The following is a 25,606-nucleotide window of genomic DNA, read 5'->3' as shown; positions in this document are numbered from 1 at the left end:
GAGGCACAGCTCTGTAAATCGCATTCCCATTTGCCTAAATATACTGGCGACGCTGAGCCAGTCCATGTTTACCCATCATCTGGTGTTGTTCTCGGCTGAATCGGTTGAGGGGGCGTCGATGCTCCTCGTCACGAAGTTGCGCTGTTTCCTTGGCACTGTCCTGTTCCTTGGCATCGCGGGCGATCCCTGCAAGGGAGTCGACTGTATGAACTGCCGCCTGTCACGACTCAGCATCTGTCGATGCAGGATCAGCTCAGGACGATGCATCCAGATGGGCTCCGTTGGTCCGTGTGCGGGTTGTCCCAGAGCCCCGCAGCAGATCCGCGAGCCAGATCCGCGCGGGTCGGAGCCAAACTTGCTTTCGGATGCAGCCCGGCCGTCCTTTGCCCAACGTCGCCGTGATCTCAACCACTGCTCCTCCCAGCACCATGTCCTATCTACCCCCACGCCCCCCTGCTCCCGGATACCAAGCGCCGTTCAATCCGCCACCAGGCGCCAACCTCGACGGTCAGCGGCGCCCCGGCAGCATCAACCGACCGATCGCCGGTCCCAGTGCCGTTGCCCTTCCAGGAATGCCTCCGATTGCGGCACCGATTCCTCCCAAGCCCACCGAAGTCGGATCGCAAACAGCCCCGAACAAGAGCAGCAGCATTGGATCGTCTGCCCCCAGCGGCTCAAGCCAGGGCGGCGGAGGCGTCGGCTACCCCGAAGGATACACCCCTCGAGCCCGACCCCCAGTGCCCCGGGTGGCCGTATCGGCCACAAAGAAAAAGACGGCCAAATCCGAGAGCAAGTATGCGATCTCGACGTCGACACCGGCAGCGGGCACATCGGCAAGCACCGCAGACAAGAAAGACGACGCATCGGGTGCCCCCCAGCCGTCAACCTTGGTTCGCGCCGCTGGAGGCGAGATCTGGGAGGATAAATCGCTTCTGGACTGGGACGACAGTAAGTAGTCTCCCGCCATGATCTGAGGTTCCAAGCAGAACTGGGCAGCGCCGTTCGAGAGCGCAACGACTCCCATCCGTGCGATCTTGTCTCATCCGTCGATGCCTGTCCGCAGCGATCTGAATCTCTCCCTCGTTTCTGTCCCCACAATACCTGTCCAGATGACTTCCGACTCTTTTGCGGCGATCTCGGCAATGAAGTCACAGACGACCTGCTGTCCAAAGCCTTCATGAAGTATCCGTCGATGGTCAAGGTGCGTGTGGTCCGGGACAAGCGAACGCAAAAGAGCCGAGGATACGGATTTGTGAGCTTCAAGGACCCCAACGACTTCGTCAAGGCCCTGAAGGAGATGAACGGTGAGTTGTTCTCGCAAACGGGCTGTGGACCGCTCTCATCCACACTGGCATCATTGCACTGCCAGGGAGCGAGTTGGCCGTCCATATCCTTGCGCATGTTTGGCCTTGCTTGTGCCGAATTTTCGGCGAAGGCTGATCTCATATCTGCATCTGCTCGGCTGCCTCCGCACACCCGACACTCCAATGACTGGTTGACTGGCTGGCTGGCTGGCTGGCTGGCTTCGGCGTCGACAAACTCGGCGCAAAAGGCAAATACATCGGCAACCGGCCGGTCAAGCTGCGAAAGTCAAGTTGGGCGGACCGCAACGTGGATATTGCCGCCCTGAAAAAGGTCCACAATGGCGGCGTTGCCAAGAAAGCGACCAAATAGATTCAGTCTTGGGCCGTCGCAAAGATAAACCAACGACTCTCAGTCCAGAGCGTGTGGGAGATGGAATGTACTGTCCTGCAGGAGCCTTGGCCTGCGAATGCGAATGCGAATGCGAATGCGAATGTGGCTGACCCTCCAGAGTCGACACACGGACCTGTTCCCAGAGTCGACACACGGATCTGTCGGGCAATTGCTCCGTCGCTTCGCCTTTGGCCAGCGATCCACCACCAGACGGGACAGCGAACGAGTGACTCTGCCGCCTGTCGCGGTCGTTTCGCTGCGAGCGCAGATGGTGGGACAGCAGCCAAAAGGGCAGCCGTCCCGCCGAAAGCGATCCTTGCCTCGCCGAAACCGACTTTGGTATATAAGTGATGATCTTTACCCGCTTCCTGCGATCCACATCGGCCGCCTGCCCCGTCCTCCTGCGCCCCCAGATCCGCACATTGAGCCGCCCTCGCAGAATGTCTGCAGTTCCGCCCCCATCCGCTGAAGCTCCCATCGAGCAGCCCGCCAAGCCGGCCAAGACCCCCAAAGCTCCCAAGGCTCCCAAAGACAAAATACCTGCGGCCGCACCGGTCCCGTTTTCAACGATTGCCCATCCACTGACGTCGCTGTCCTATGTCGACACCCACTGCCACCTCGACATGGTCATCACCCGTCTTCCGCAGACGCACTGCGGAGCCGGCGAGTTTGCCGACAACGAGCAGATCGCCAAGGCCCTCCAGGATCTGCGGCACCAGAGCTTCCCAAGCAACTTCGAGGCTTGCATCAATGTCATGTGCGATCCCGAGTACTTTGGTGGGGAGCGAGATGCCCAGTACATTGCCGCCGAGGTTCCTCCGATGCACAATCGCTGGGAGTCCCTAGTTGAGCACAATCCATGGCTGTATCTGGCCTGCGGCATCCACCCGCACAATGCCATCCGGTACAACGACACTGTCGAGGAGCACCTCCTGAAGGCCCTCGCCCACCCCCGCACCAAAGCCATGGGCGAGATGGGTCTGGATTACTTCTACGGCCTCTCGCCAAAAGAGACTCAAAAGGCCGTCTTCCGCCGCCAGCTTGAGCTGGCCGTGCAGCTCGACAAGCCGCTGGTCATCCACACCCGCGAGGCGGACGAAGACACCTTCGAGATCATGGACTCGGTCCTCCCAAAGGCTCACAAGATTCATGTGCACTGCTTCACGGGCTCGGCCGAGTTTGCCCAGCGCCTGCTGGGCCGCTTCGACAACCTCTACATCGGCTTCACGGGTGTCATCACCTTCAACTCGGCCGATCCAATCCGCGAAGCCGTCAAGGTTGTGCCGCTCGAGAAGATCTTGCTCGAGACCGACGCTCCGTATATGATGCCGCTGTGCAAAGACCCCCGCTTCGTCATCCGCAAGGGACCTGCCTCCAAGATTGCACACTGCGGCCATATCCCGCTCATTGCCGAGCGCATTGCCCAGGTCAAGGAAGTAGAAATCGACCTGGTGATGGAGCATGCCCGCCGCAACACGCTGTTCGTCTATGGGCTGTAAAGGAAGCTGAGCCACTTGGTTGCCTCTGTTGAGTTCTCTGCTACTTCAATCCGGCTGTGGCGGCAAGGTCGATTCGTCGATGAAGCACTTGGGAGAGAAGGCCGCACCAGCGATATCTGTGTCGCCCGCCACTCTGTCTCGCAATCCTGTCGATTCAAAGCGAAATCGGCATCTGAGTCATGCTGCTTTCCCTGGGCCTTTTCGCCAACTGTTGAATACACTCACGCTCTTCCGTCACACGTACTATCGATGGATATCGCCAATGTTGGCACCGCGGACGAATAGTGCAATTGTGCAGCTATCATCGAGGACTCGCAGTCGTGGCGCTGTGGCAGTCGCTTGGTGGCTTACGGAAGGCAAGCAGATAGTGAAAGGTGATGCGAGTGACCAGAGCACTCTCATGTGCCCGGGCCAGGTGCAATATGTTGTGTGGCTATATGGCCCGAGCGATATGTCGCCATGAGCGTCAGCGAAATATGTGAGGGGTCTGGCGAATCAGGCCTCAGGCGCCACCATATGTTCCATCAATCCATGACGACAATAGAGCAGCCGTCTGGTACTGCAGGAGTTGAAAGTGCTGGCCTGTGTCTGCTCTGACATCCAGCCGATCGAATTGTGGCTCAGATACTCTATCAGGTGCGATCGCTGCACCGCATCATGAACGACATATGAGCGCCGATCGAGGCAAGTCTGCATCAGCTAGGGCACGCACACTTCGCCTTGCCTATTACAAGCTCTGAGGATCGCTGCAGTTGGAAAGCATGTAGGACGAACATATCTTGGAAGCCAGCGACGAGGCCAGCGATGAGGTTGGCGATGAGAACATTCGTCGACATATGCAGAGATTCAGTTGCGGCGCCGTCCTGCTTGACTCCATGGAGACTCTGACCAGCCGTACAAAAGCCCAGCAGCCTTGGCTCTCCTTCGTCTCGGCAGCACTGCATGCGCTGGCACAAAAACAGTCTCCAAAGTCTTTCATCACAAGCCTATTGAAGACTTGTTCGCGCGGAGGTATCTTGGACGTCGCCACGTCTGCTGTTCGGCATTATGGCGTTGGGCATCACGGAGATGCAGTTTGCTCACACGATTCCGCTCAGGTTCCCAAACTTACACCGGCCTCGAATACCACGAACACCACGAACACCGCCGCATACAAGCATCCTTGTAGTACCAGCATTACAAAGGAATATCAACTTGATTCACCATGCTCGCCCGCTTGTCTGCGCTTGTGGTTGCGCTGGGCCCGCTCCTTGCGCTGCCTACTCTCGTTTCTGGTCAGTGCACTACCCCGGGCCTGATTCAATGCGTTTCGTCTGGACAATCCCCAGACTATGAGCTGTGCACCGGTAAGCAGAGGCGAGAACTACACGCATGGGACATCGGTTCTGCTGTGCAAATGCATTCAAAGGCTGAATCTATCGGGTTATACTCTTGGACACTAAACCGCACATTCGATGGCACCCAGCCGGTGGTAACTGGATTGCGATGCAGTGTGGCCCCTTGACCGTATGCCAGACCATACAGCAAACAATCGTAAGTGGCATGAAGATACGCTACGTACGTCTGCCGAGACTATGACCGAGGATGACTCAAACGTTCGCAGAGGATAACATTGTAATTGTGGCTTGATAACAGGCTTGTGTTTTGGCATCAAGTGTCAACACCAATACCAATACCAACACCAACACCAACACTGGGGTACTGCTTGCCCCTATTTTAGAATACATCCGCTCAGCAAAGTAGGCCAATGTGCCGATTCAATGTACTGACTAAATGTCGCTTCTCTGTTTGTGGTGGTCATTAGCCCTCAAGCTCGACCGGCTTTGCCTATCGCTCGGCACCAAACTACGGAAACGGCAAGAACGTCGGAATCGTGGCGTACTGGCCGAATTGGGCCCAGTACACCCGACCCGAGCATAATCCTGATGTCCTCGATCTGTCCAAGGTCAGCGTCGTCAACTACGCTTTCCTCAACGTCAACAAGGACGGCACCCTCCAGAGCTTTGATGCATGGGCCGATTTTGGTGGCTCCAGCCCCAATCCCCCATTCGCCCTCGACCCTTGGTCTGGACACAAAGGCATCTACAATCTCAACTACGTTGCTCGCGAAAAGTACCCGAACCTTCGCACTGTCATCTCTGTGGGCGGCTGGTCGGGCTCAGTGCATTTCTCGGACATGGCTTCAAGCGATGCATCGATCGCCACGTTCGTGACCTCCATCAAGAGCTTCATGGACCAATTTCAGTTTGACGGCGTCGATCTGGACTGGGAATATCCGGCTGGTGGAGGATTGCCGTGCAATACCCATCGCCCCGAGGATCCAGCCAACTTTGTCAAGCTTGTCAAGGCGCTCAGACAGGCGCTTGGCAAAGACCGTATCATTTCAATGGCATCGTCCGGCGTCGTGTCCCACTATGTCTACAACAACCATAACTATCTCAAGGACATCGTGGCTGAGCTGAGCTATATGCAAGTCATGGTCTACGATCTCTGTAGGTTACGGCCGGCTTGACGAGCCTTCGTCACTGATCCGTATTCCTTGGTGCTGACTTGCCAGGCTCCATGGTGGCTGGTTGCTCGTTTGTGCACTCACCCGCAAATGCTGCCTCGCAGATGGATCTTGGGTTCCCTACGCCGACTTCAACGCACCGCTCAACAATCCCGGACCCTCGGATCCCCAGCGACCATCAGCGAACTACCAGTTCGGCACCCAGCTCTCGATCGCCTCAAGCATGACCGACCTGGTCAATCTTGGAATTGCCAAGAAGAGCATCGTCGGAGGATTGTCCTTTTGTATGTCATCGGCGCAACTGTTTGCAGCGGGTGTCGCCAAAAGTCCGGAGCAAGGCACCGCCGCCGTTGCTGTCGTTGCTGTCGTTGCTGTCGTTGCTGTCGTTGCTGTCGTTGCTGTCGTTGCTGTCGCTGACCACCCCTCCCTTGAATCGCAGATGGACGCTCTTGGGCAGTGTCCGCTGCGGGCTCGACCAATGGGCTCTTCCAGCTCTGCAAGCTCCCAAACGGCCAGACACAGGACCCAAACCATCCGCAAGTCTGCCCACCCATCACTGGCGATGCCCTTGATGCGATTTGGACCGACCCTTGTGGCTCGTCGAGTGTCACCGGAGTGTGGATGTACTACAATCTTCGCAAGCAGCAAGTCCTCACGGCTCCGACAACGCCTGCCGCGGGCTGGAGCCGCCATTATTGGAACTTTGCCCAGTCGTCAACACTCTTCGATGGCACCCGATTCATCGCATATGATGATACCACGTCGATCCAGGCCAAGTCGCAGTACTACATGTCCGGCGGCTTTGGTGGAGTCATGATCTGGGAAATCAGCGAGGACTACCAGAACGAGCTGCTTAACAGCATCACCAGCGTATGGTAGTGATGCCGCATGTGTGGTCTCATTGGACATGGACTTGGCTCTACAGGACTCTTCCTTGGCCATGCCTCCTCTGTGTACACGATTGTCCATCGGTCGATCCTATGCTGCATCCCAGTCGTTCATCCTCATCGCAACTGCATCCATCCTTGACAATCCCATTTTCCATATGCCAATCTCATCCATATCCAGCCTTGATCGTCAGCACTTCATTTCCACAGTCGGCTGCACATGCCCGCCTTTGGCTCGTAGGGCTGCTCGACTGCCCCGATATCTTCGCATGTTCCGTGTCCCGGTTTTTGTTCCGCTGGATCGTGCATCTACACCGTAATACACGATCGTGCAGAGAACTGTCTGTTGCCGCGGCTGCATTCTCATCGTCGGGGAGAGTGCTGGCTCGGCGGGTCTCCATCTTCATACTGGCGCGGGAAACGGGCGACCCGTGACATGCTGTATATCGGGTTTATTGCGATCAATCCGGAGTTGGCAGGGTCTATGCTTCCGGCCGTGCGAACCGAGCTGCTTGCATCAACAGTGCGCGTGCCTAATCGTCGTATCCAACGGTAGCGGCTCGCTCTCGGTCGGGGACTGCGACACCCAAGCAGCAGAAAAGGCAGTGTCAGTACGACCAAGCAGATGCACGAAAGTCTCTGCTCCACAGAGATCGACATCGGCATTCATTCTTACACTTGTAGCTTCTGGGGGCATCCACGGGGCGCTTGTATCCGTATTCACGACGAAGAGGGTATACAACACCGAGGAGGAGTGGGCCTGAGGTAGTCGAGGACGAGCGAGTCAGCGGCAGTCCACGAGCTACCAATGTGCATGTTCGTAGCTTGAGGGTTCCGAGAAGCGTAGGTGTGACGAGGCAGGAGGATAGGGCAGCAATGCATTCAAGCCCAAAACCCAACCCAAAACTTGACATCGCGAGAAATAAGCCAGGGGATGGTGGTATTTACCGGCAAAGGACAGGGCGAAGGATGCGACGATGACGGGGTGGTGGTACGTGCACCACTTGAGGTATTGCCACGAGCTGGATGTCGCAGAAACACAGAGCAGGTAGACGGATCAGTGAGGTGCCGGAGCGATCGTTGGCTGGTCGTGGTCTGTGGGTCGAGTTTGATGGCGGCGCTCGCGATATCGGCCTTCGTCGGTTGCCCGGCGAACATGGGCAGATGGCTCGGAGCACAGCATCGGAGCAACAAATCACCTGACGAGACCCATGTTGTGCTGTTGCAGGTGTCGGGGAGATCGGTGGAGGGTGCTGGGTCGCAGTGGATCGTGATGTCCCAACCAAGGATAGCGAGACGGGCGAGGCCGAGGCAACGCCGCTTGCGTTTTTCGCTTTTTCGCATCGGCCAGCAGGACTCACGTGCAGGTCACATGGCGACACGTCCTGGTTTTGGGCCGTCGCCACACCGTCACGGCCGGTTCCCACGTCCGCCATACTACGCCGCCAAGGCGGGTGACTCTGGCAAGCATCGACAGCAAGCCCGACGGCGGTGCTGGTGCCGTTTATTATGGGTGCCCAGACGTCGTGCATTTATCGCGCATCGGCTCGGAGTTTCTTCGCCCATTGCGAGCACACAGGCTATCCCGTTCGTCTGTCCAACGCTGCGAATCAATAATGCCATTCCGTCCTAACGGGTCAGCTCTGGATGGGCTTCAGCATGTACCTATAGACAAATGTGTGACGTTCAGCGTCGATGGCAGTGTACTGGCAGGGGGACGAGTCCGCTGGGCACGATATACGTACATCTTGACCGTGAATAGTCCAGCGGGAAAATCCGTTTGCGTAGCTTCTTTCAGGAGCTTGAGTCCGGCTTGCTCAAAGATTTGCTTCAGTATATAGTCCGATCTGGAAAACGGCGGCACGGCATGTGGTCAGCCCGGCCCAGACAGGAGCTGGAGCGCAAGGAGGCCGTCGACTCAGCTGCACCACAGCGGGTCGAATGCTGCAGCAATTCTGGCACCACATGCCTGGTGACGCTGCTGTCTTCGTCGTCGACGATAACACCCCCTTTGGTGACATTCTCCTTGACGCCAATCAGCCCGCCCGGCTTAATGCCATCCTTGCACCGTTTGAAAAACTTGACGAGATCCTCTGTAGCAAGCAGACTCGGTCAGAAAGCACCTCCCAGGAACACAAGCAGGTGCGCTCTTTCGCTTGCATCGCTGTGCCGGCTTGGCGGTGATCCTCCACGAGGACATTGCATTGAGCCGAGCGACGCTGATCCATACCGTCCGTGAGATGGCCCAGCACCCACTGGCACCAGATCAAGTCGTAGCGCTGATGCTCTGGCGTAAAATCTTGTAGACCGATCGGAATAAACTGCTCGACTCGCTGCAGGTCTTGGCCCATGTAGGACGTTCGTGCTGTCTCGAGGAACTGGGCATTCTGCTCGACGAGATCGACGCGGTCAAACACCCGCAGGAGGAAGTGCTTTGACACTCTGCCTATTCCAGCGCCACAGTCTAAGAGGACATAGGTCGGACGGGCGGCCAGAGAGTGTCAGGGACCGAGATCAAGTCCGAGTATGGCGAGCGACGATGGCGAGCAGCATGAGCGCCATTCTGCAAGCATCGCCACGATGATTCCATGGCGAAACGGCAGGCGATCCTGCTGATGCGTACCACACGCCAGGCCAGGGGTGATGGTCGGCGGCCCCTTGGCGGCAGGGGCGACAGGGGCATCTGGCGCAGCAATAAAGCTTTGGATGAACTTGAGCGAGTCTCGGCAATCCGGCTCCGAAACTTGCTCAAAGCCGCCAAGCATGCCGTTGACGGTCGAGTCGACGCTGGCCCAGTAGTCTGCTGCATCGGTGTACCAGTTGTTGTTTCCGGGGGTCTTCATGGCTGGCTCGTCGTGGGCAGGGCGAGCGAGGCTTGCGGATGGATGCAAAGCGTCGGATCGGATCAGACTCTCGGGCTGGACTTGTGCTGGATCCAGCAGGTGGGCAGGCAGAGAAAAAACGGCATGCGCAGCAGCCGGTTGTGTGGATCGCAATGCCCAGGCGACGGAAGGACGGCCGACTGCGACCCAGCGATCGAACTCATCGCAATCTCAGCCATCGTCTGCAAGCCAGCCCGCAAGCCAGCCCGCAAGTAAATCCGCAACATCGACTGCAATGCTGACCCTTGCAGACTCCAGGACCACGCTGATCGGCACCGCCCTGGCAGCCTCGGTTGTCACGGCCTGCACCATCCTCGGCTTCCAGCGGTGGACCAAGAAAGCGGCCATCAGCGAGTTCAAGCGAGAGCTCCAGGAGCAAATCTCGGTCTCTGGCTCGGCCTTCTCGCAGCTCGGTGCAAGCGACCCTGCGGCTGAGGAGGAACTTGTTCGGGAGCAGCTCTCCCGTAACTATGCATTTTTGGGCGAAAACGTAAGCTGCTCTGCTGGGCTGGATCAGCCCATGGCCCAAATACGATCGCTCAGGGCTGTCCGTGGGCATCGGCAGATATCGGCAGACATTGGCAGGTATCGACGGGCAGATACTGACACACGCACCGAATCGTGCTTCTTCTCTTTTCGATCACCAGGGTGCAGCCCGGGTTCGGGGCTCGTTTGTGATCGTCGTTGGAGTCGGCGGTGTTGGTAAGTTTGTGCACGTCTACTCTGCTCAGCAGGGCTGCTACGATTGCACGGCACAGCCCGAATCTCCAATCCGTAACACTAAATCCCTGGAATCGCTGATACGACGGCTCTCGATGTCAATAGGAAGCCATGCGGTAAGTCTCATGCGAGGGCCACCGAGAGCAGGGCACACTCGACATATTGCTCACTCGCACATCTCTCAAACTCAGGCCCATATGCTCCTGCGTGCCGGCGTGGAGGTAAGGATGTCTCAGTTCTGGCAACAGAACATCGCCCCTCTTCAGTATTGCAGCTCTGCAGACCATCGCAGCCCATTAAATTCTCGATACTGTTCTTCTGGACGGCAGCGTCTTCGGCTGATCGACTTTGATCAAGTCACACTCTCGAGCCTGAACCGCCATGCCGTCGCCACTCAGGCGGACGTGGGCACGCCCAAGGTCGTATGCCTGCAGAGGCATTTCCAGAAGATCTTTCCCAAAGCGAAGGTCGAGGCTTGCGTCGAAATGTTCCAGCTCAACAGCGCCGGGGGCCTGTTGAATGGCAACCCAGACTTTGTTTTGGGTAGTGTATTGGTCCATGCACTTTGCACCTCCATATTGTGGCTGTTTGGGAGACAAATTTGCCCATCGATGATCTGGGAAGGAGCAATTCAGCCCAAATCGCCCCAGAGTTGGCTGGCCCGATCTACGGGGAAACAGCCTGATGACCATCTCCCTGTCGATTTACCATTGGCATGCTTCTGCTTGGGTGTGGGCGATCGACTCTGGATTCAGATTGCATCGACAACCTCCAAACCAAGATCCAGTTGATCAAGTACTGCTATGAATCCAAGCTGCGCGTCATTTCATCGATGGGAGCCGGTGCCAAGGCGGATCCCTCCCGCATCCAGATTGCGGACATCAGCGAAACTTATGGTGGGCACTTCCATACCGACGTGGCGGACAGAGAGTGGTCTGATAAAGGATTTGTTCATGCATCGCGATTGTGGTGAAGGCGCACCAATCCGGATGTGTGAATGCGCCAGGCTTGCTGATGTCGCCATACCGTATTTTCGCAGAGGATCCGCTTGCAAGAACTACTCGTCGCGCTCTCAAGAAGGAAGGAATCGAGTCTGGTGTCCAGGTGGTCTACTCGACCGAGAAGCCGGGCACTGTCAAGCTCCTTCCCCTGGACGAGGACAAGGTTTCGACGGCACAGGAGTTTGCTACGCTCCCAGACTTCCGAGTCAGGTATGAAGTCGGTGGTGCATTGCTTGGGGTGCGATCTGCTACTGGACACATAACCGACGTTGACTTGTGCCTCTTGTCGCTCCAGAATCCTACCAGGTAACGAGGGATCGCAGAGTAATGGTAGCAGGTTTAGCGACATGGTTGATTCACACATCCGAGTCTAACGAGCGTCGCCTCAATTGGACACACCGATGCAGTGCTTGGCACCATTCCCGCCCTCTTCGGCATGGCGATGGCATCGTATGTCATCACGGAGCTGGCACACTTCCCGACAAGCCCGCTGGCGATCAAAAATCGCGAGCCCACATACACTCGTATCCATCGCGACATCTGCAACCGTGAGAAGGATGTTTATGCTTCCAGGTACGCATATCGATAGAGAGAGGGTGAGACGAGCCGCCCAAAGTGCTCGGCGCTCGCTGCCTCTCGGCTGTTGGGGAGCGACATGCATGCTCTTGGCATATTGACTTTCGTTGACGCTGGGGCAGCGCCTCCATCAAGCTACCGGTAGCGATGGGACATCCATGCAGTATTGCTGTCCTTGAGGGCAATGCTGACCGCCACGCTCTGCATTTGCCTTGCCTCTAGCCCCCACATCCCACTCAGCATTGCCGACGTTGGATATATCTTTGATGAGGTAAGCTGGACAACTAAGCCACTGACTCTAACATACGACGATCGCCAGAAGCATGCGGCGATTGAGACCGTTAGATTCGACGACTCACGAGCTATCGTTGGATCTGTCTGGCGCCGCTCGCTGGCAATTCGCTCCAGATCTGGCGCGGACGCAGCGCCCTCTCGGGAGCCATGGACAAGGTCACGTTGTGCCGGTGGGACCGCACAAAGCCCATCAGCTTCGGTAACGTCGTGTGTCTCTCCAAGACCGAAGCGGCCAAGCACGATTTGCTGGCGCCGGAGCAGCTGGAGGAGCACTACGGCCCCGAGTTCATCGCGTTAGTCCGCCGGAAGTTCGAAGAGGAACGGGAAATCAACAAGTGGAGGCTGTAGACGGGTGTCTGTTGATGATGAGTGTCTGCTGATGAGTGCCTGCAGAAAAGGAGTGTCTGGAACGGATACGGATGTGCAAATCAGATAGTGCGACCCGGCTCGCCACTCCGGCAATGAAAATACACCAACAGGATCATCTCGATACCACTGCATTGCCGATCAGCTCCGTATCACTCAGAGTAAGCGCCCATCCACGGCGATGGCACAAGCGACAGCACAGCCAGACGGCGGCCAGCGGATGCACCTCGATGGCCAGTGCCCCGCAAAGTAACCTGCCTGGGAACGGCCTGGGCAGCAGCAGCAGCCCGTGTGTCTGTGTGTCTGTGCGACGTTGGGTGTCTAAGCCACACAGTCTGTGTGGGTGTTTTCTCGCCTGTTGCGGTCTGTGTCGCCAGGCGGCCACACTAATACGCCGGGAGCGCTGCATCCGCTCGCTTTCTTCCCTCCTAACCCTTTTGAAGGTAAATGTTCATGGAAGGACGAATGCCACAGCGACGAGCCGACGTGCTGCCCGAAGCGGCATCCATCCATCCATCCATCCATCCGTGCATCCATCCATCCGTGCATCCACGCATCCATGCAGCCATCGGCCCGCCTGTGGACGTTTTGGGGTGTCTGTCTTGCATTTCGTCCTCGGTCAGGAAGCGCACAGTCAACAGAGCTCCACGATTCTCGGTCTGCTCAAGCCGACGCAACCGCCAAGTCAGGATTCGACATTCGCTGGACAACTGGATGACAGAATGCGTCGTGCCCTCGGGCACCCAGTCTCTCGCCATACCGGGTTTATTTGGGAACGATGCTGGAAGAACCAGGATAGACAGCAATCGATCAGCGGCAGTGACGATCGGGCACCGACGGAGGCGTGGACCGAACGGCAGCGTTTCTGAACGCTTGGCGAGCAGCGCTGCGGCAGTACTGGACGAGCCGACAACACCTCTGGACGCAGCAAGATGGCTGGGCCGTGGATGCAGATCGCCAACAGAGCGCGAATTAATCAATTTTTTTGCGTGTGGCATCCGCAATCCCGACATACGGCTAGGTAGCATTCTGGTGGATTGATTTAGTCGTCCGTCCCTTGCAAAGATGCAAATTTTCGTTAAGACCCTCACGGGAAAGACCATCACCCTGGAGGTAAGTTTGTGGGGGCCACTTCTCCAGTCGCCGCCGAAACGGCATCCTGTCGACCCCCCCTGGCTGACGTCTGGCTCGCCTGTCTGTCTGCTTGCCTCCGCAGGTCGAGTCCTCTGACTCTATCCAGAACGTCAAGGCCAAGATCCAGGACAAGGAGGGTATCCCCCCGGACCAGCAGCGCCTTATCTTCGCTGGCAAGCAGCTCGAGGATGACCGCACCCTCTCGGACTACAACATCCAGAAGGAGTCCACCCTCCACCTCGTCCTCCGTCTCCGTGGTGGTATCATCGAGCCCTCTCTGAAGGCCCTTGCCAGCAAGTATAACTGCGAGAAGATGATCTGCCGCAAGTGCTATGCTCGTCTCCCTCCCCGTGCTACCAACTGCCGCAAGAAGAAGTGTGGCCACACCAACCAGCTCCGCCCCAAGGTTTGTGTCTGCAGCCATGATCCTGACTCGCTTCTTCTGGCCGTGCCTGTCGTTGTGGGACTCCGCACCGTGCTGTTCTTCACGCTGTCCGTGCTCACACGCGCCTGTGCTCTGACCTTGATCGAACAGAAAAAGCTCAAGTAAACTAGTGGTTACCTTCTGCGGAGGGCAGCGAGAGCGACGATTTTCTGTCGAATGCGCAAATTGGTCGATCTCGGGATTTTGTTACGGATTTTGCAATGTGGAGAACCTTGTCAGTAAAGTTTGAAGCCGTGCAGACTCCAATACATTGTGGTCCGTCTTTGCATAATCCAAGACAACACATCCCCGCTGTCCACGGGAGCAGTGTCCGCTGTGTGGGATGAATCGCCTCCCTGGTGCTCCGATCCATGTCGTGTGAGGGCCGATCGACATGGTTCGGCCGAGTGATCGATCAACACCATTCGCTCAAGCGGTGCTGGGTCCCATTCCGTTTTCGGTGGGCTGTAGTCGCTGGTCTGTGGATATCGGTCCTCCATCCTCCATGTTGCGGACCGAATCGAGCGCCGTGTCCGGCCAGCTGCGGCATTTTCCAGCCGATTTTGGCCGCGCCGTCCTTTCCTGATCAAGCACACCCCACACCCCCCGTGCCCGAACAACGCCCAGCCAGCCCAATGCTTGCCACGACCATGTCTCGCAGAGATCTCGGCATCAAAAAGATCGGCAGTCTTCTCCTGAAAGGATGGGCAAGTCTCCGATCATGTCCTGGGCTTTCGCCTCCAAAGACGGCGCCATCGCAACCTGTCCATCGCCGGTGTCCAGCCGAGCCGCTTTCTGGCCGGGAAGCAAGCCCGGCTCGCTGTGGGCTCACTCTGACATGCTCTGCGCTCTACCTGGCTGCGTCTCTAGGTGATGATGGACGCCGTGTGCAGCACGCCCGGATGCGATGTATGTATCGGTGATGGGAGATGGTCTAATATTCCAGCTCGTCGTTGAAGTACAATGCCTGCGATCTGGCTGTCGAGACTGTGGCTGTGATCTCTGGCTGCGACACCCGCCCGTACTCCACAGCTGCTCGGGTCAACATTGCTCTGCATGCACTCATGATATCGGATCCAACCCTTCCGCCGCTTTCCGATGGCCCTGGCGATCATTGGTTTCGCAACAGTTGACTTTGATGAGAACCAAGGATAGCTCTCGGATCATATGCGTTCTCTGTGACGATGAGGGGAGCCTTCCTGTTCCAACTGTGCCCGCAGCCCAAACGCTGAGCCAACCCAAGGATGTATCTGAGCACGCAAGTGCCGGTAAGCAAATCTGAGGGACTCGAAGGGCTGCATTTCGCCATCGGACTCACTGGAATTGGGGTTGGAGCGTCTGGTCGAGTCGGCAATCTGCGGGCTACCTCTATCCTACAGCCCCCAAACCTCGGGCGAGCTACGGAATGCTGATCGATTGATCCCCCTTTGTTTGGATCGTACTGCTGGAAGACCAAAACTACCTCGATAGCCAAGACCGTCAAGACGACCGAGACGACGGCAGCGAGCTGCGCCCTTCCGCTGTCGATCTCGCAGAGGCCGAAGAGCGCCGTCGCCAGAGCAGTGCGGCCACCAGCGCCATGGGCGAGCTGCTCCTGAAGGGCTGGGCCATGCTCGGCGAAGTCTGTCCCAACCCCAAGTGTTACGGAGTGAGTCCGGGACCAGGACCACAGATCGCGGAATCGAGTGCCATGTTCGACCGTGCGTGATCTGCCAGATGCTGATGTTGATTTTCGCTTGGGCCAGATCCCTTTGATGAGAAACAAGGAAAAGCAAAAGTACTGCGTCGGCTGCAAGCGATTTCTGGTCCAAGAGGCCGCTCCTCCATCTGCCACAACTGCAGCTGATTCTACAGCCCCGCAGAAGCTGCCTAGCAACGTCGACAGTCTCGCCGATCAAAAGCAAGGTGCTGATAAGCACAAGCTGTACCACATGCAGCAGAAGGTAGATGACCCTGAACTCGATGAGATCGACTCGGATGACGAGGTAAGGCCGGGAACATGGACAGCACAGATCAGGGCGCCATTCATGATCAGCACTCGAACACCGCACCTGAAACTGCTCTCTCTTTCTTGTCTCTGCATGTCCAGTTCTTTGATGGCCCACCGAAGCGTCGCCGATGCATTGAGCAGCAGCCCGCTGCGTCTGTCGCCGACAACCATGCCCACAGTGGTCAACCTTCGCAATCTACTGTGAACGCCACCTCTGCCGTCGCCACTCGCACCACCTCGGTCTCGTCTGGAATCGAGGCCACAGCATCGGTCCTCGCTGGAAAGCTGCAGGAACTCACGGATCTGATTCGAGTGTACCCGATCACGGCGACGAGTGACTTGGGTGGCTTGAATGCCCTGATGGAGACCGTCACCAGTTGCGTGAATGCGCTGGAAGTGTGCAAGGGCGCGTGCAAGCCGTAGCCAGGAAAGCGCCATGTCGCAGCCATAATCACGAACGCATCAGCTTCCACGAAGGGGGATGGGATGGGCTTTGTTTCGCCTGTTATTGTCAATCACAATACATCCCAACTCAACAAGCATCAAAGTTTACATCATGGAGAGAAGGAAAGTAAGAAAATGGCGACAATGGCAACAAAGACATCAACAAGAGTAGCAGAGTCGGCCAAGCCATCACGAATCGCCAATATCTCGTCGAACAAATCTGAGCAGCTCCAAGCTTCGATGGCGGCCGACGTCTTCCTTCAAGACAGTTACAGAAGCCAAGACAACAGCAACAGTGAAGAACAGCCTGAAACACAAACCCATTACGCCTTCGCAGAGCAAAGAAAAAATCGAATTTTTGAGCGGGGACTGGATGAGTCGCCACCGGTGCTGAAGGAAAGGAGGAGGCCATTGCACCGGAGGAAACACACAAGAGCAACGAAAAGTATTGCAGCTGGCCTGAGTGCGCCCCAACTGCTTGTCCGACATGTGCTGTCGGGCGTGCACTGTCCAGCCAACACCCAGATGCGATCAAAGCGAGGTCAGGGTAGCGCTGCTAGCGCTACCACGGTTGCGCCGACTAAAGGCCTCGATGGTCTTGATATCCAGCTTGGGTCCCTTGAACCAGTGTCGCGCCGAGACCACCCAGATGATCAGAGCGATCAAAAAGATACCAACGACTGGAGCAAAAGCGCAGGGGTGGATAAAGCGATAGGGGGGCAGCATGTGGTGTGAGTACGGGAGCATAGAGTCCACACAGGATGCAGTTCAGGCGAAACGAATATCCATCTCTCGTATACGTACCCATGACCGGAGCCCAATTGAAGCTGGACAGGTATGCAGCAATGAAGGACGAATAGTCGCTGAAGTTGCTGGACACCACGTTGACCGTGGGCAAAGACAGGGCCACACAGGCAATCAGGAGCCAGATAAAAGCGACCACGGCCACGGGCAGGCCAAAGCGACCTAGATTGAATGGGCCTCGAGGGAACTCCTTGTCGCGGACGATGCGCAAGAAGATGGGGATGGCATAGCATAGGTAGGTTCCGATCGTGCCGACCGAGTTGATGGCGGCGTAGAGAGCGGATGAGTACAAGGACGGAATGATGATGATAAAGTCCAGAAAGAGGGTGATCCACAGAGCGCGAACGGGGGTCTCGGAAGCAGCGTCGAGGACATAGAGGAACTTTGAGCCCGGGAGGCCACCGTCGCGAGCAAAGGCATAAGTCATGCGACTGTGAGTGATTGCTGAGAAGAGTGAGACAATGCATGTCGTCAGTATAAGCCACAAGGGGCGGCGGTGTTGGCGAGGATGTATCAAGCCGAGCTGGTGGACAGAACCAGTAGATATCGCCGGCTCTTGGGACTCATGTGGCGCGGAGGAGAGCAGAGCAGAGCGACGACCTACATACCCATCGAATATACACCAGTGACAAACACGATAAACAGGGTTGTGGTCATGATCAAGCCACCGGCATTGCCACCAACGAGGAAGAAGATATCAATGACGGTGGAGGTCGAGACGGGCGAGTTGGCAAAGCTGGAGTATTGGTCGATAGGCACGGGAGCCAGCAGCGACCAGCCCATCAGGAAGCCCACAGGCAGGGTCACGGCCATGGAAATCAGAATGGCCTTGGGTCCCGCACGAGCAGCGCCGACTGTTTCTTCGGCCTACGAGGATCAAGCAAAGGGCATATGAGTTGGCGATGTGCGAGCGATGCTCGAGGTAGAATGGAACCGGCCTCAAGAATGCATTCGCAACTTACCAAGTGGGCAGCCGAGTCATAGCCGCTGTAGGTGAGCGCGGCCGGGAGGATGCTGCATCATCGCCGATAGGATGTACTGCGTGAGTTGCTTGCGATGCAGCGTACGTGGCATCTGGGCTCACTCTGTGCTCTCGGGCAATGCACATGCGGCACTCACCCGACGAAGGCCGCCCAAGCGTCCGAGAAGCCCGTGGTGTTGACCCAGGTGGTGATGAGGGTCGGAAGTGGAGTGCGTGGGACATTGCCCATGAAGGCAGTGCCAAAGCCCATCACCAGCAATCCGACAATGTTGATGCCGAGACAACCTTGGGCAAAGTAGTTCAGCGTTCGGGAAGAGGCCTTGCCCAAGAGAGCAACGATCAAGAGGCTAACTGCCGATGAGGCGACGACCACACCCTTGTATCTGCAAAGCGTGTGGGTCAGTACCTCGGCAAGCAACATGGGTGGATTAGCAAGTCCGCCGTGGAACCCGCAATACAGACCCAGGCAATAACATGGCCGACTGGGGATCGCTCCGTGGCAGAAATAAGGCCATTGATGCATCTGGACAGCACCTACCTCATGTCCGTGGTCGGGATATCGGTGGTGTTCCAGCTGCCATTGGTGTAGAGATAGGTGGCAAAGATCTGCCCAAAGCCAAAGGCGGTTCCGGAAGTGATGCCCCAGAGACCAAGGAAATTGAACCAGCCGGTAAAGTAACTGAAGATTGGAGCGCGCTTGGGTCCGGCGAGATTGGCGGCCCACTGGACGAGGAGGGATATCAAGCGGCGAGTTGTGTTGATACGGGGGACGGTGTAACAAACGATCATGGAGAGTCGAGTCCACCGAGATATGGGGCAAGGTGGCCGACAGTTATCGCGGACTCTGAGAATCCTGGATTTGCTCACGGCCCGATATCATGATCGATGCATTCAAGCCAGGTCAAACGTACATAGTAAAGCCCGCCGCTGGTGGGATAGGCCGAGACAATCTCGCTGATGCTGAGGCCGACCAGGAAGGAGAGGACGGCAATAATGGGCCAGCTGATAAGCAAACTGGCGGGACCTGAGAGCGAGCGAGAGAGAGAGGGAGGGAGCGAGGGAGAAAGGATGCGAATTCAGCCTTGTAATGCTGGGCCGATCGGAGCAAGGGCCCGGAGGCGCCAGCGGGGCTTCGCCTGGATCTGTCTGACGGGCAGTGACTCTGAGCGGCGATCGGGTTGCCGAGGCAGCCAGCCGAAACGCCGGTCTGTGGGGTCCGGGTGGAAGCCATCGACATATCGTCATGTTTATGCTGCCGATCAGCATTCCCTGCTCATGCGTCGGAAGTCAAGGCAGTCTGGCGGACACAGTCACTGATACCTCCAGTAGTCATGCCCAGGTAGATCAGCGGGAGCAGCGCCGTCGGCACCGAGAGAATTGTGAAGGCAATGCCAAAGTTGGCGAAGGAACTCAGGGAGCGATGCAACTCCTATGTACCGAGAGACAAACGGACGAACGGACAAGCAGTCAGCGGTCCATCCGAGCGAAACACGGACGCATGAGAGACCAACCCAAATGGCAGCCGGGGAAAGCATCAAGATGCCTCGCAAATGCTAGGTGGCGGAAAGGCTGTGGATGCTGAAGCCGCCCGAGCCGAGCCGAGCCTCGACGCCAGCCGGGCGGACGGGATGATCGGTGCAAGACCTACCTGCTTGTAGCCCAGCTGGTTCAGACGCTGCTCGTCCTGCAGCTGGACATCGGACTTTTTCTCGTCGGCGGACATGTCGGCAGAATGGAGAACAGCGATGCTCTCGCGATAAGCAGCGGGTGACGGCGGGGCCGACTGGATGTGCTGGGAGGTCGAGAGACGAAGAGGACGAGCGGCGGCAATCGAGGAACCGGCAGGGAGAAATGGGAGGAGGCAATCGAACGGACGAGGAGCCACCGAAGAGCCACCAAGGGGCACATGCAGCCGGAGCGCGCCGCGGCCTTGTGAGAACAGCGCGCGATCCCACCAGCATGGATCTGTTGGCCGAGGGCGGATCAGCAGTTCACAGAAACGACGCTGTACCGAGTGTGGCATCGATGACGACTCGCGCCCGTCCGAGTCAGCAACGGCGATGCTCTGATGGTAAATTGTGTCGTTGCGCACGAGTATATATTCATACACATGCACATATATATATATTCATACATACACATGCATATACATATATTACATTATTGCTATGTATGCTGCGCTCGCCATTGCCGGTGTATCACCGGCTGCGCAGTATGTGCGTCCAAGGTCGCGCCCCAGCCGGCTCGAGAGACAAGACCGGCTCAATGCCCGGACACTCAGCCACATCATTGGCTCGCGCGACTGAGGCGCCTCTTGCTGGTGAAGCCAAAGCCGGGTCAGCTGGTGCCGTGGACAGCGGTGTTACAAACAACTCATTCTTGAAGCGGGACACGCTGGTTTGAGTCGGGGTTGTCGTTGATTTCAGGGCCTGAATACACACCGCAGACAATCACACGGCCTGCCCACCGGGGGCTTGCGAAAGTTCAGCAGGCCTCGGGCCTCTGATGCCCGAAGACAGGGACGCTGTCGCATTTTTCTGGAGTGAGTGAACAAACAGCCGCGACCGCGTGAGAAACCACTTCCCCCTCCACCCATCCACAGAGATCCGGTCTGCCTGGCTGTGGCTCGTGTTTCCGTCTGCTCAGTCTGGCTGGGTCGCGTGCCCGCGGACCGTGCAAGGCGGGCTGCGGCTTCGGCAGCGATAGGGCATTCGATATACCGACGTTCCATCTGCAGCAGACTCGTCCGCCAGCGACCGCTGCCGCTTAGCCCGAGCGGGGTGGGCCGGGCGCTCGCAGGAACTCCATGAAGCCAACCGAGCTCCATAGCTGCATCGTGCTGCGTGGCGGTAGCGATGGATACTGGTTGGGGAGTCGAAGGTGGATACGCAGACAATGAGATGTGAGCAGGCAAGTATGGTGCTGAGTGGCCCTGTACCACTTGGCCAGGAAGACCGAGTTGTGCTCGGCGACCCCACCACGCTCGACCATCTCCTCTGCCACGATCCCAAGTATCGCCTCTTACCTGCAGTTTAGGAATGCGTTGGATGCGTCTGCCTGTGAGCAGCGCCTTGAGGATGTTGCGCGAGAGATAGTACGAAAAGACCCGCTTCAGAAGATACTGGTATTCGTAGAAGATGGTCGACAGCGATGCGGGCATACTCTGCGAGCAACAGGCGACAGAGTCATATTCAGCTGCTTGGCACAAATCGGTGAGGGTTCTCTATCCACCTCGGCGCTTTGGCCTGTGGCTTTGGGACTTTGGTCATCACCAGACCAGACCAGACACGACATCCAGTCACCCAAGTGCAAATGTCAGCGCGCCAGGCAGCCTTGGATCCACGAGTGACCCCCGGCCTCACGTTCATCAAGCGCTCGTTCTTACCTTGACTCGCAGGAATGTGTGCTCATTGGATCCAAACCACACTTGATCGCCGTCGATGATCTCAAATGCTATTCCAGCTGAATCGCAGAGATCGACAGTCAGTCGGTCAACCGAGTGACATCTCCGGCAGGAAGTCGGGCCATGTCCTGGCCACGACGCTCGATCCGGATACTCACATGGCAGACGCTGTGGATCCTTGACGCGAAGCATCAGTGCAAAGAGTGGAAAGTGGTTGATGATCGCCAGGGCAATTTCGACTGTCGAGTAGAGGAGCACCGAGGCAACACGCGGCTGCCGTGAAGAAGCGGCAACAGAGATATCGAGTTGTGACGGTCGGGAGTGAGGGAGTGAGGGAGTGAGGGAGTGAGGGAGTGAGGGAGTGGGTATCGTCGTGAGCCGATCCATCGCTTGGGCTGTCGCTGGCCATCACCTGGAGCACGCCTGCATGCAGTGCTCAATTCCAATCCAGTCCGATCGACTCGCCTTGCCCCCGATGACCCTCACTAATCCGGTGTCCATGACGACAGCGACCTACCATCGAAAACGCAAAGTAGTAGCTCGCCAAGGTCGGGAACAGAAACACTAGGACCGTAAAGAATATCGTCCCAATCAACAGCTGATCGACCCCGTAGTCCGAGGAGTCGTATCGATTCTGAAGGATGTTCTTCTTCTTTCCTGTGGCAAAGTGCGAATGTCGGTCAGCATCCGGCCACATGCCCCGATGGTGCATCGGTGCCTGTGCTACTGCGATCGTCCGAGCATTGGCGAGATCTCGAGAAACCGATCGGCATCCGTAGCAGTCCCTCATTCACCAGATTCCCCTAGCCTGTAACCTACCTCGAAACAACGTAAACAGAGACCTCATGCAATTCACCTGCCAATGGTACAGTCTGGCGCTCATCAGATAGAATATGTGCAGATGGAACGTCATGATCTGCACGAGGTCAAAGAAGAGCCCAATGATCATCGACAGTCCAAGATAGCCTCCATAGGCAAGTGTGTGGATGACTGTTTTCAGGTGGGGTTTGAATACTTCGAAAAGCGCTAGATCCGATGGTTGTTCAGAGACAAAATGGGGGTCAGGTTCGTGCCAGCGACTTCGAGTTCAAACCACCCAGGTGCGGGCCCATATCTGGAAGTACGATGCCGTCCGCAGATCTGATGAGATGTGAATCACATAGCGAGTGCAGCAGGCTCATTGGATAGAAATTGCCCTCCTTCTCTCGGAATCCATTGCCATTGGAGATCAACCTTGCCAAACATCCAGGATAAAGAGAAACAGGTTTCCTATGAACCCATTCATTTCGCTGTTGAGCTTGAGTCCAGCGGGGGCGCCCATCAGCCACACAATTGTCTCGCGCATGGACTGCAGAGCCAGAGTCTGGGTGTGCAAAGAGTCATCGTGTGTTCGTGGGATTGGGAAATGCAGCTTGTCAGTAGTCGCTCGGATCCTGGACGGTTCCGGATGGGCGACGATCATCAGAGCCCGGCAGAAGCACACCAACCCACGACAAAATTGAGCCGTTTGTCTGCAGTCGAGCACTCTGATGCAGACAAGCAGCAGATAGATGCCACACCAACCTCCATCAGATACACCAGCCAGTTGGCAATGAGACCGGCGTTTTCCATCACCAGGACGGCGACTCCAAATCCGATGATCATGTCATTGGTGACCAGCCAGATTGTATTGTAGACCCTGCGAAAGAACAGTCAGTAGTGCTGCGGTGGTCTGTTTGGCTTGAACGATCAGGGCTTCATGGCCACAGAACAGGGCATTTCTCTTATCGCGGTGTTCTTGCGGCTGCGATATGCCGGGCGGCCGGGCTTCATGGGCTCCGATCAATGCTCCTGGTCCAGCCTTGCCGGTATCCACCCACGCATACAGCTGTCCTCCGATCATCGTCGAAGCCATGATATCGTCGAATAGCCAACTTACCCGATGTACTGGGCCAGTCCCACATGAATGAGCTGCCGATTGCTCTGCTTCCAACAGACATACTGATATGGCCAGAAGCATAATTGCTGTAGTCGCAAATCAAGCTGACGGAACGAGACAAAGAGATTGGCCATCGACAGCACGGCCGCCGGCTCTGCCTCGCCGCCGGCGTCGTCCACATGCTGTCTGGATGGAAGCACCGATGGGTCGCTGTCGGCAGGTTCGATGGGTTTCTTCCGGAGGCCGAGGAGATCAAAGTTCAGCGCGAAAATGGAAACCTCGGCGAACATCCGCATGGCAAAAATGATGTAGAGGGCAGGGATGGTAAACTTGGCGACTGTCCAGGCCCAGACACTGGAGATGGTTTGGAAGAAATGATCGGCCAGGACGAGGTGAAGACATGGCTGCGATCCATAGCGACTCAGCTGGACTTGGATTGAGTGAGTTTGATTCATCTATCGAGTGAGTGAGTGAGTGAGTGAGTGAGTGAGTGAGTGAGTAATGACACCGTCCATCGGATACCATTCTCGATCGGACATGCCGTTGCCCAACATCGCAAGGGGCACCGAACCATCCCCCCGATGCCGGCTGCATGTCCATGTTCTGTCCAGCTTCAAGCGTCCATACCCTTTGCAATACCCCATCCAGATACTCGTCGTGGCTACAGGCAGTCGCGGGTACGGAGATGCTCCGCAGGAGCTTCTCTCGGATCGTCGAGCCTGCCTTTCCGGGATTGACCAGCGATCCACACAGATCAAACTCGAGAGTGTCTCTGGATAGATATCGCAGAGCCGTCGTCTTGGGCGGAAGGTAGAAGACAACCTGCCACGACTCGCTGTGAGCGCTGCGATGAGGTCAGCGGGGCCGAGGCATGGATGGGTTAAAGGATTGAGGCATTAAAGGATTAAAGGGCTGAGGGATTGAAAATCGGCGTCGGCGAAGAATGGGATACCAGGGAATCGAGAGACAGCCGAGCGACGCAAATACGCTGCTCCTTCAAACAGGGAACGGGCTTGGCTTTCTGGCGACTTACAGTGGGACGGGAAGGACGGATTCAGCAGAGACATAGATCCATTCCGGCGATGCTTCTGATGAGAGAAGATCAATACTCCATCAGCTGTGGTATCCTGGGCATGGCATCGGCAGGCCCCAGCATGCCCCCAGCAGGTAGCAGGTCTCGGCCCAGAGACGACGCTGGGGAGTCGAGTCGATACCGGGCGAGCATCGAGTCCATCACCACGCACCCACAGAGGGATCGAGCGAGTCGAGGGTGTCCGCACAAACGCCGACAATGTCGAGGGTCGGATCGACGGTCCTGATGAACTGGAGCAGGCGGGCGAGGTCGTCAGGACGGATGCTCTGTCGATCAAATGGTGATGGCAATTTGCCGTCTGTGTTAGCGGCTGCCGTGCTTGAAATCCAGCGACGCACTGGAGCGATTCGGCAACAACAACCCGTCTCTGCCGCCGAGAGATCCCTCCTGTCGCATCCCATTCGCGATCCGTGGATATACGACGGCTTGCAGACGGATGCGCACACCTTGCCACAGGAATGCTTCCAGACCACATGAATGTCGTTGGCCACCGTCCATCCCACGAGCACGGACGCCGAGCGCCCACGACTCGGCCGGCTCCGCGGTGTCGACAGGCCGCTCTCGGGCCAGAAGATTCTCCTTGCGACTGGCAGGGGTCGAGCGAGATTCATAGCTTGGGGCAGGATGGCTCCTGGGATCGAGCGCAAGCGCAAGAGCGGCAGCAAACGGACGAGAGGACGGCGCGTGTGTGCTGTGCGAGGCTCTGGGCTTTGGACTATGGCTTTGGATTATGGCTCTGGTTGCTGTCCTGCAGTGCAGGTCGACGGCGCTCTGCCGTCGCTGGACGCACATGTCTCTGGAATGCCGCAGCCGGGTATGCACGTCGCTGGACGACTATCGCCGGGATGTGCATATCAACGGGGTATCTCTCGGAATCGCCCAGAGTCAAATCGCCGGGGATCGTCTTTCCTTGTGGCTCGCTCTCTCCACGCGCTGCTCGCTGCCTTGCACACCGACCAACCAGCATTCTCCCTGTCGCCCGGAA

At 57.1% G+C, this 25,606-nt stretch overlaps 10 protein-coding genes across 10 annotated transcripts; 6 read left to right on the top strand and 4 right to left on the bottom strand.

Moving 5' to 3' along the window:
* The first annotated feature begins 188 nt into the window (after window positions 1–188).
* On the top strand, window positions 189–1,755 carry BJ171DRAFT_487505 (uncharacterized protein). The gene is made up of 3 exons (XM_053109299.1): window positions 189–948; window positions 1,110–1,304; window positions 1,553–1,755. The coding sequence occupies exons 1-3, from the start codon at window positions 366–368 to the stop codon at window positions 1,672–1,674; spliced, it is 900 nt and encodes a 299-aa protein (XP_052970936.1). The 5' UTR covers window positions 189–365; the 3' UTR covers window positions 1,675–1,755.
* BJ171DRAFT_487503 (uncharacterized protein) lies at window positions 1,610–3,431 on the top strand. Its single transcript, XM_053109298.1, has 2 exons — window positions 1,610–1,626; window positions 1,829–3,431. Exon 2 carries the CDS (start codon window positions 2,046–2,048, stop codon window positions 3,192–3,194), a length of 1,149 nt encoding a protein of 382 aa, XP_052970935.1. The 5' UTR covers window positions 1,610–1,626; window positions 1,829–2,045; the 3' UTR covers window positions 3,195–3,431.
* Window positions 3,432–4,398: 967 nt separating this feature from the next.
* BJ171DRAFT_577201 (glycoside hydrolase superfamily) lies at window positions 4,399–6,831 on the top strand (the record flags this gene model as incomplete). Its single annotated transcript, XM_053113797.1, has 7 exons — window positions 4,399–4,540; window positions 4,660–4,727; window positions 4,830–4,892; window positions 4,999–5,686; window positions 5,808–5,987; window positions 6,161–6,578; window positions 6,801–6,831. The coding sequence occupies 7 exons, from the start codon at window positions 4,399–4,401 to the stop codon at window positions 6,829–6,831; spliced, it is 1,590 nt and encodes a 529-aa protein (XP_052970934.1).
* A 196-nt stretch (window positions 6,832–7,027) lies between these two features.
* BJ171DRAFT_487501 (uncharacterized protein) lies at window positions 7,028–7,884 on the bottom strand. Its single transcript, XM_053109297.1, has 4 exons — window positions 7,790–7,884; window positions 7,539–7,612; window positions 7,267–7,350; window positions 7,028–7,167 (listed from the first exon to the last, which is right to left on the bottom strand). The coding sequence occupies exons 1-4, from the start codon at window positions 7,801–7,803 to the stop codon at window positions 7,124–7,126; spliced, it is 216 nt and encodes a 71-aa protein (XP_052970933.1). The 5' UTR covers window positions 7,804–7,884; the 3' UTR covers window positions 7,028–7,123.
* Window positions 7,885–8,060: 176 nt separating this feature from the next.
* BJ171DRAFT_437558 (alpha-N-methyltransferase NTM1) lies at window positions 8,061–9,514 on the bottom strand. Its single transcript, XM_053107976.1, has 5 exons — window positions 9,214–9,514; window positions 8,821–9,054; window positions 8,560–8,683; window positions 8,336–8,437; window positions 8,061–8,255 (listed from the first exon to the last, which is right to left on the bottom strand). The coding sequence occupies exons 1-5, from the start codon at window positions 9,431–9,433 to the stop codon at window positions 8,228–8,230; spliced, it is 708 nt and encodes a 235-aa protein (XP_052970932.1). The 5' UTR covers window positions 9,434–9,514; the 3' UTR covers window positions 8,061–8,227.
* On the top strand, window positions 9,494–12,553 carry BJ171DRAFT_487499 (uncharacterized protein). Its single transcript, XM_053109296.1, has 11 exons — window positions 9,494–9,962; window positions 10,120–10,174; window positions 10,298–10,308; window positions 10,384–10,413; window positions 10,522–10,735; window positions 10,948–11,088; window positions 11,232–11,403; window positions 11,489–11,499; window positions 11,601–11,766; window positions 11,992–12,040; window positions 12,178–12,553. Exons 1-11 carry the CDS (start codon window positions 9,708–9,710, stop codon window positions 12,409–12,411), a joined length of 1,338 nt encoding a protein of 445 aa, XP_052970931.1. The 5' UTR covers window positions 9,494–9,707; the 3' UTR covers window positions 12,412–12,553.
* A 941-nt stretch (window positions 12,554–13,494) lies between these two features.
* On the top strand, window positions 13,495–14,113 carry BJ171DRAFT_577198 (ubiquitin-60S ribosomal protein L40 fusion protein; the record flags this gene model as incomplete). The annotated part of the gene is made up of 3 exons (XM_053113796.1): window positions 13,495–13,542; window positions 13,646–13,969; window positions 14,099–14,113. 3 exons carry the CDS (start codon window positions 13,495–13,497, stop codon window positions 14,111–14,113), a joined length of 387 nt encoding a protein of 128 aa, XP_052970930.1.
* Window positions 14,114–14,566: 453 nt separating this feature from the next.
* On the top strand, window positions 14,567–16,517 carry BJ171DRAFT_487495 (uncharacterized protein). Its single transcript, XM_053109295.1, has 6 exons — window positions 14,567–14,694; window positions 14,858–14,896; window positions 15,117–15,255; window positions 15,439–15,635; window positions 15,733–15,972; window positions 16,077–16,517. Exons 1-6 carry the CDS (start codon window positions 14,623–14,625, stop codon window positions 16,398–16,400), a joined length of 1,011 nt encoding a protein of 336 aa, XP_052970929.1. The 5' UTR covers window positions 14,567–14,622; the 3' UTR covers window positions 16,401–16,517.
* On the bottom strand, window positions 16,518–20,010 carry BJ171DRAFT_595302 (amino acid/polyamine transporter I). The gene is made up of 9 exons (XM_053114588.1): window positions 19,856–20,010; window positions 19,528–19,636; window positions 19,119–19,231; window positions 18,746–18,930; window positions 18,345–18,590; window positions 18,188–18,239; window positions 17,834–18,092; window positions 17,226–17,669; window positions 16,518–17,101 (listed from the first exon to the last, which is right to left on the bottom strand). The coding sequence occupies exons 1-9, from the start codon at window positions 19,928–19,930 to the stop codon at window positions 16,953–16,955; spliced, it is 1,632 nt and encodes a 543-aa protein (XP_052970928.1). The 5' UTR covers window positions 19,931–20,010; the 3' UTR covers window positions 16,518–16,952.
* Window positions 20,011–20,973: 963 nt separating this feature from the next.
* On the bottom strand, window positions 20,974–25,232 carry BJ171DRAFT_577195 (N-acetylglucosaminyl transferase component-domain-containing protein; the record flags this gene model as incomplete). The annotated part of the gene is made up of 13 exons (XM_053113795.1): window positions 20,974–21,069; window positions 21,233–21,370; window positions 21,593–21,669; window positions 21,769–21,883; window positions 22,128–22,267; window positions 22,430–22,636; window positions 22,844–22,973; window positions 23,174–23,288; window positions 23,529–23,983; window positions 24,168–24,372; window positions 24,562–24,616; window positions 24,773–24,887; window positions 25,068–25,232. 13 exons carry the CDS (start codon window positions 25,230–25,232, stop codon window positions 20,974–20,976), a joined length of 2,013 nt encoding a protein of 670 aa, XP_052970927.1.
* Between the last annotated feature and the right edge of the window lie 374 nt (window positions 25,233–25,606).

The sequence above is a fragment of the Polychytrium aggregatum genome (assembly GCF_025602895.1).
Source record: "Polychytrium aggregatum strain JEL109 chromosome Unknown BJ171scaffold_3, whole genome shotgun sequence".
NCBI classification, from domain to species: Eukaryota; Fungi; Chytridiomycota; class Chytridiomycetes; order Polychytriales; genus Polychytrium; species Polychytrium aggregatum.
This window is presented reverse-complemented; position numbering and strand designations above follow the sequence as displayed.